Source organism: Sorex araneus, chromosome 3 (assembly GCF_027595985.1).
Source record: "Sorex araneus isolate mSorAra2 chromosome 3, mSorAra2.pri, whole genome shotgun sequence".
NCBI classification, from domain to species: Eukaryota; Metazoa; Chordata; class Mammalia; order Eulipotyphla; family Soricidae; genus Sorex; species Sorex araneus.
The window spans coordinates 167,419,041-167,426,984 of NC_073304.1; the positions used below are offsets into that span (position 1 = coordinate 167,419,041).

Consider the following 7,944-nt stretch of genomic DNA (forward strand, 5'->3'; position numbering starts at 1 on the left):
TCTCAGTGTCCTCCCGGCCTACTCTCCCTGTGTGGGGACCAGCTTCTGGGTGTTGGGTATTGGTGAGCCGGGGGGTGACCCCCAGGCCACAGTGCGAGATGGACTCCAGGTGCAGACACGTGTGGTCCCCGTTTGTGTTATTTGGGGGAGGCGAGGGTGATGAAGTTAGGCGTGTGCCCCCCACCCCGTGCTCCCTGTGCCGCTGACCCAGCCCCCTCGCCCCGCAGGTGACCACCCGTACGAGTGTGAGTTCTGTGGCAGCTGTTTCCGAGACGAGAGCACCCTCAAGAGTCATAAGCGCATCCACACCGGGGAGAAGCCCTACGAGTGTAATGGCTGCGGCAAGAAGTTCAGCCTCAAGCACCAGCTGGAGACGCACTACCGGGTGCACACAGGTAGGGCGGGCAGGCGGGCGGGTGGGTGAGGGAGGGCACCCAGCCGGGACACAGTGGTCGGGGGTTGGAGGGGCAAACTGGGGGGGGTTGGGCAGCCTAGTTTCCGGGCGAGGGTGGTCCTCGAGTAGAACCAAGTTTGCTAAGGATTAGTGGGGCTGGAGAGAGAAGGCAGGGGTTCAGATACAGATCATACAGGGGTCCTCGTGTGGCCCACCCAGTGGGAGCTGCCTCGCCACCTCATAGGGTTTCCTGAGCCCTGCTAGGAGTGAACCAAGAAGCAGGAAGAAGCTCAGTATAGCCTCCCCTCCCTGCCTGCACAGCCCCCCCCCCCCCCCACACACACACAAGGGATTCAAACCAGAGGCCCAACAGCAACCACCCACCGGCATGGCCAAGGTGGACTTGCCCTGAGCCCAGACCCTGCCAGGCCCCCCCAGAGGGGGAGCACAGGGATAAGTATTTGGGAATCTTGAATCAGAGTTAAGTCCTGAAGATGAGGGTTGGAGGGAGGGAGGGAGAGACGGAGGAGTCGGGAGTGTGGGCTTAGGTCCCGTGCGGGGGAGGGAAGCTGTAAGGTTCTAGGTGGGCTTTGATCCCCAAACCGAGAGTGCAGGTGCCCGGACGGCAACCCCTCTATGGTGCAGTCCCCTCCCATTCCCAAGAGGCTGCACGTGCTTGTTCACGTGAAGGGAATGTGAGCTGCTCTTGGCCCTGGGGCACGGGGATTTGGGAATCCTGAATTAGCTGTGGCCCCAGGCCTGGGTCTCCAGCGTGGAGGGCCGTGGACGGCCAGAGCTGCTGACCTCCCCCCGTGTGTGAAGCTTCCCCGGCCCTCTAGCTGCAGCTCCGAGTTCAGCAGCGTCATCTCGGGGCTTAAAACCAGAATGATGGGGTGGACACGTGGAGCCAGGACAGGTGCCACCAAGCGGGGGCTCCGGGAAAGCCACTGATCAAAGTGACCAACAGAAAAGGGACCCCAGCGCTCTGCTGGCTGGGCAGGGTGGGGGCCAGGCACACCAGGGGCTTCCTGTGGGCACAGGGCGCCAGCACTGTCCTCTAGAGGCGGAAGGAGAGAAGGGGTTCCGTGGACAGGGAGGGGCACCCTTGTGTGGGGGAGGGGAATAGCTCTTTTTTTGTCTCCAACTTGTGGGCCCTTGGCGAGGCTAAGGGTGCTCGTGGCTGACAGCTCGAGTGACCTGGAGGATGTCCCGGAGCCCTGGGGCTTCCTGAGGCCCTTGTCAGGGCTGTGACCTGGCCGGCGGATCATTAAATGCATTGGCAGTGACGATTGTAAATAGCCGGTCGATGGTTAGATCACTTTGGCTGTTCATTACTTCATTATTTGCTGGGGCCTCTGCACGGAGAGTATTGATAGCGAGGCGGCCGGCCAGTTAATTACTGTATTGGAACAAGGTCCCCTCACATCCCCTGCTCAGCTCCAAGGGACTCCACAGACGGGAGATGGGGAGCAGCCAGGCCCGGCCACTTCTCCGTCCCTGCCCCGGCGCTGACATCCTGAGGGAAGGAAGACAGGGTCCAGGGCCGCCCCCGGAGCCTTAGGGGCACAGACAGCCCCACACAGTGCGCTGAGGGTGACATCCCCTGGCTTCCCCCCACCGGCTGTCACCCTGGAGGGGCTCCACCACAGTCTGGGGAAGAAGCTGTGACTCTGGGGGTTCCCCAACCCCCCCAGGAGCCTTCCCTCCAGCTCCATCCCTTCCCACAGAGGGCAGTGCGTGACCCCGGGGAGAATCCAAGCCAAGGCCAGGGCTCGACAGCCGGATACAGCCGTAGTCACCAGCCACGGGGGGTGGTTTTAGGTCCTTTCCGTGAAATCCAGTTTCCACCCGGGGTGCTCAGAACCCTCGGCGAATACCAGCAGCCTGACCGGTCAAGGTTTTGTTCTATTTTATTATATTTTTTTGGAGGGAGTTCCCCTTCCCCCCACACACACCCCCAGCAGTGCTCAGGGATCACTCCTGGCGGGGCTCAGGGGAATACTTTGCGGCACTGAGGTAGAGGGGCTGGAAGCTGGCTGTGCGAGGTGAGACCTCCCCCACAGTACACAGTACTATCCCCGGGGAAGGTTCTGCAGGCAGACCCACGGCCCAAAGGACCCACATGGCCCTGTCCCGTGTCCCCACAGGAGAGAAGCCGTTCGAGTGCAAACTCTGCCACCAGCGTTCCCGGGACTACTCGGCCATGATCAAGCACCTGCGCACGCACAACGGCGCGTCCCCCTACCAGTGCACCATCTGCACCGAGTACTGCCCCAGCCTGTCGTCCATGCAGAAGCACATGAAGGCGCACAAGCCCGAGGAGATCCCGCCCGACTGGAGGATAGAGAAGACTTACCTGTACCTGTGCTACGTGTGAGGCCGGCCCCGGCGCCAGGGCGAGAGCGAGCGGGAGAGAGAGAGAGAGAGAGAGAGAGAAAGAGAGAGAGAAAGAGAGGGAGAGGGCAGCAGTCCAGGGAGGACTGTGCCAAACCAAGGAAAAATAAAAAGAAAAAAAAAAGGAAAAAAATAGGAAAAAAAAAAAGCTTCCAGAGAGGAACGTGTCGGGTCCCCCTCGGCTTCTCTCTGAGGCTCCAGGTGACACCCCCCCATGCCGCTGCACCCGTTCCTGGGGGCCCTTCATCCCCTGCCCCCAACTGTCCGGGCTAGAGGCTGGCCCAGAGTTCCCAGGGGTGAGGTGGGGTCGGGGGTTCAGCTCAGAGAGGGTGTGTTGTCTGCCTCCCTGTCCTGCGGTGTCCAGGAAAGAGGGCGGGAGGGAGGGGTGCCTGGTTAAACCCCGACAATCTGCTGTTTCCTTGCTCACTAACACCCCCCCCCCCCCGGCCCCAGAGATGGGATTGACAGGCAGTGGGAGGGGCGGGCTGGAGAGGGGAACGAGGACTCAACTCAGAACAGCAGCTCTAGTTTTCTGGCAGAAGCTTGGGGTGTGTGTATGCACCCCGGGGTACCTAGCCTCTTCCTCCTCCAGTTGCCCACTGGGCCCCCCGCCCCCCTTACTGAGGCATCGTAGAATGGGGGGACGCCCAGCTTGGTCACACCCTCTCTCCCATCACAAGCGCATTGCTACTGAGCTGCTTTGGCTTCCAGAAAGGAGAGGCAGAATGAGGGGGTAGGGACTGTTCCCCCACAGCCACCGGGTCCCTGCAGCCTTCCGTCCTGGGAGAGGAAGAAGCAAGGAAGGAAAAGAGGGGTCCTGTCTTTGCACCTGCAGTGTGGCTGGGGGTGGAGGGGCTGGGGGTTCAGTGCAGACAAGGCCCAGGATCAGGGGCGAGTGTGGTTCTCCTGGCTAGCAGGCCCCTGGCCCCCAGGAAGGAGGAGGAGGAGGAGGGGAGGAGGAAGAGGAGGGTTTTGGCCTTGTATTATGTTTTCTTCTTTTTCTGTGTCCCCCCCCCCACCCCTTTAGCACATTGTACTTGAATTACCTCAGTTTTTGTGACCTCATGAGCTTTCTTAACCCCCGCATCTCCCTTTTTTGGTTGGGGTTGGAGGGATGCGGGAAGGGAGTTTTTCTGTTTCGGGGTGTAAGTGAAGAGGTGGGTGAATCCACTTCAGCTGACCCAGTCTCGGCCACCCTGGCGGCCGGCCGCCCTCCAGCCAGAAGGAGCAGTGCAAAGCGAAGAACTCAGGACGTGGGGGTGAGGGGCCTGGGGGGCAGAAGGGGAGGGTTGGGGGGCAGCGCCCGAGTCTGGAGCCCCTCTTGGCTCCGCCTGCGGCTGCTGTCTTTACCAGTGCACTTACCCGCAATTTGGGGGGCTCCCGGGGGCCGGGCGGCCTCAGGCCCTTGCAACATGTCACCCCACTCTGCGTGTATTACTGTTGCCAAAATCGGTCTCTTCCTGGCTGGTGTGGGGGTGCACCAGCCTCGGTTGTGTTGCATTGTTTTTTTCGGGGGGAGGGGGGTGTTGTTTTTCTAAAAGCTACCTCTTATGTTTGTCCGGTTGTTCTTTGGTTCCCTTCTGGCCTCCCACTGGCTGCTCTGCGTTCCCCCCCCTCATGCCCCCTGAGTTTGGAAAGCCTGTCTGCAGTATTTACGTTGGCTTCGGGACGGCCTTCTTGCTTTGTCACGAGAGCTGCTTGCGTATTTTCTTTCCCCTTCCTGGCTGCCGAGGCTGGCTGCGGCTCTGTATCTTAGGTTTTAGAAAGTGGTAGAGGGAAGCAGTTGTGGGGTGTCGGACAATGGGGTTCCCTGAACCTCCCCCCCCCGCCCCAGCCCTCCTGCCCGCCCCCTCCCAGTCTACCCCCCCCCAACACCAACACCACATCTGAAGGCCTTAAAAATTGTGTGATGCGGGGACTTGAGTTGAGGGGACAGTGTGGCTATTGGGGTGGGGAGGAATGCTGTTTTTGCAGCTCTAATAATGACAAGTGTTTCGGAAAGGAAAAAAAAATCGGTTAAACTTGAACTACGTTGGCTAGAGCAGTTGTTGGGTTTTTGTGCGTGAAAGCGGGGAGGGTTCCTGTAGGAAATCATTGTGCACTATTGCTTCCTCCCCGGTCCGGGAAGAAGAGAGGGCCTGGCCGGTCCTCAGGAGGTCCCCCAAATCCCAGAAACCACCCTCTGAACAGCGATCTGTCACTCGACTCTTGGGGGGGAAGGAAACACAAATCCAAAATCCAACTATTCCCGAGCAGGGCCAGCGGGCGTGGGACAGAGGTGAGGCGAGAGAGGGCCCCGCCTAGCCCCCTCCCCCTGCCTCCCCATTCACAAAAGTTGAGAGGGTTGAGCTAATATTTACAAATTGTAATATTTTTGTAATATGTGTTGGTTCCTTTGTCAGTTCGACAGGACTGTGCTCTTTCCTTCTGTGATGTGAATAGGAGAAAAAAAAAGACAAAAAAAAACCCACAACCCCCCCCCTGCACTATCACTGGTGATCATACTTCCCTTCAAACATGTGTGTGTGCGCATGTGTGTGCTGTTCATGTGTGCTTGTGTGTCCAATCACGCGGTGTGGGCATTCTAGGGAGGGCGGCATTGGATAGCAGGAGGTCCCCCTCTGCCTGCCCCCCACACCCCAGGGCCCAGTGGGGTCCTGGGGGAAACTGGGGTGCGTCGGGAGGGAAGCTGGGAGATGTGGGCCCCCTCCCCAGACACCCCCGGGGAGCCCTCCCTGCCTCTTTCCTGGCTGCCTTCTCACCAGGACAAAAGGTGAGGGCCCAGGTGAGGGACAGGAGTCACAGGAAGCTTCCCATGTGTCCGGTAGGGATGGGGCTGGGGACACAGGAGGGTGGAGGGGGTCTCTATCCCCAGTGAGAGCTGAGTCTTTGCACTTACTTGCCCCTGCTGCCTTAGCTGCTGACACCCCACTTGCTCCTTCCTCCCTTCCCCGAATCACCGCAGCTCCTCAGCGGGCTCAGGTCCAAGTCGGGGACTCCCTTTCCTGTGCTCAGCTCCTACTGAAGTGTGTGCCCCTCTACGCTTGCGGCCACATGTACCCCCCTCCCCACTTCATGTGTCCCTCCCCAGTCCCACCCCTCGCTCCTTCCAGGCGTTCAAATCCTATGTGTATATAGGATAGACAAATATATAGAGAGATTATACATAGCAAGAGAGATATAAAATAGTAAATATCATTGCTGCTGTGGGCTGCTTCGGAGGAGGCTGCGAAAACGGGGAAGGTAGATTCGGGCTGCAGGGGGTAGGGGTGGGGGGGTGGGAGGCTGGGGGACCCAGTGATTCAGTACAATCCAGGGATGCAACGCCGGCTTGTTGAATCTGTGCCTGAACCGTTTTTCCATGTTTCAAAAGAAAAGAAGAAAAAAAAAAAAGCAAAAGTAAAAAAAAAAAAAAAAAAAGCAAGCCACAAATTTGCAATGTGTCACACGTGTGCGGTCCCCGGGAGGAGGCTGCGGGTCTGGTAGGCGGACTCCGGAGCCTGCCACACTGCCCATCTGCTGACCAAGCGAGGGGACAGCGGTGGGCAAGGCTGGGGGCCTGGTGGTGGCAGTTTTCTGCATGCCCCACAGGAGAGGAAGCAGGGCCAGCGGGTGTGGGACAGAGGTGGAGGAGAGAGAGGGCACCCCTGTTCCTCGCTCCAGATGCCAGAGACAAAGTGGCCAGCTGGGGTGAGCGGGGCCTGGAATGGGCGGTGCCACGGATGGGCGTGACCTGGGAGGCTCCGCCCACACCCATCTGGGCTCACGAAAGCTTCCCCTTCCTACCCCCTGCAGACAGGGTCCCGGCCTCCTGGGGTGTCCTAGGAATTGTTCCCATAGTGTTATGCATGATCTTCGTAAGGTTAAGAAGCCGTGGTGGTGGTACACCATGACATCGACTCATATATATAAAGATAAATATATATATATGTATGTAAATTATAGCACTGAGGCCCCCCCGGCCCTGCTGGACCAAGCAAAACTAAGCCTTTTTTGGTTTGGGTTTTAACGTTTTGTTTCGTTGTATGTGTGTTTCTGTGGCTTGTCTTCTGTCGTGACAGCGCAAGTGCCAGTCCGGTCGCTCTGTATCACAGAATAGTGTTTTTGATTGATTGACGTTCTAGTTTATGTCTACCTCAGCGCCTCCTCTTAGCCTGACTTCAGGAGGCTGCCCAATTTCGTTTCTTCAATTTTACCGGTTACTTTTTGTACAAATCTCTCTCTTTTTCTCTTTCTTCCTCCCTACTCCTCCTCTCTCTCTCTGAATCTCTCCCCCTTTCCTCTCCTCTCTCCTGTAGGTCTCTTCTATTCTCTCTCCCCCCTCCCTCTCTCTCCCTCTTTCTCTCTCCCGACCTGCTGACCCAGCCCAGTACTCATTTGGTCCTTGCCAGCCCCGTTCTCTCCGGAATTGATTCACCTGAACTTCTCTGTCGGGCCCTGGTTGCAGCTTCCCGCATCTGCCTTCGTTCCGTGTAGATTGATGCGTTTCTTTGTAATTTCAGTGTTTCTGACAAGATTTAAAAAAAAGAAAAAAAACAAAAAAAAAAAGAAAAAATGAATTTACTGCTGCAGGTTTTTTTCTCTCTCCATGTGTCACTAAGTGAAGTTTGTGCCTTCTATAGCAAAGAGAATATTTTTTACATCCTACTAACAGTAGATTTTTTTGTAGTGAACATTTTTTGTATTTTTATTTATAAGTCTCATAAGAAAAATAGCAATGTTCAGTTGTATACCTTGAATCTGCAGTTAGAAGAGAATAAAGTTAATTCAGTTGTCTCTGGATTCTTGCGTTCCCTCACCTTGATTTAAAAAAAAAATAGGAAACAATGCTTGGGGGTTGGGTTAGGTGTTGGTTGAGGTCCGAGGGACAAGAAAAGTATGGATGCCACATCTTCAGCCTGCTGCGGGCTCTTTACAGACCCCGCTGAACACATCGCCTGGAGACATTTGGGTTAAAACGTTCGATTTCAGAGAGATGGGACAGCGGGTAGAACACTCGCCTTGTGTGCGGTTGACAAGGGTTCAGTCCCCAGTGCCCATATGGTGTCCTGAGCTCTGCCAGCACTGATCCCTGAGCACTTGGGGTGTGACCCAACCCCCCCAAAACCAAAGAGACCCCATTCTGCCACTGTCACTTGATCCGTGCTGGGGGTTGG

The 7,944-nt window shown here is 57.0% G+C and overlaps 1 protein-coding gene across 2 annotated transcripts in view; it reads left to right on the top strand.

Annotated features, from left to right (window-relative positions):
- ZBTB16 (zinc finger and BTB domain containing 16) overlaps positions 1 to 7,570 on the top strand; it is a 182,776-nt gene extending 175,206 nt beyond the window's left edge. For both annotated transcript variants that reach the window (XM_055129851.1, XM_055129852.1), the window contains exons 6-7: positions 228 to 395; positions 2,542 to 7,570. In XM_055129851.1, the coding sequence (XP_054985826.1) occupies positions 228 to 395; positions 2,542 to 2,771 (398 nt within the window). In that variant the 3' untranslated portion in view covers positions 2,772 to 7,570. The remainder of the gene's footprint in view (positions 1 to 227; positions 396 to 2,541) is intronic.
- Positions 7,571 to 7,944: the final 374 nt, after the last annotated feature.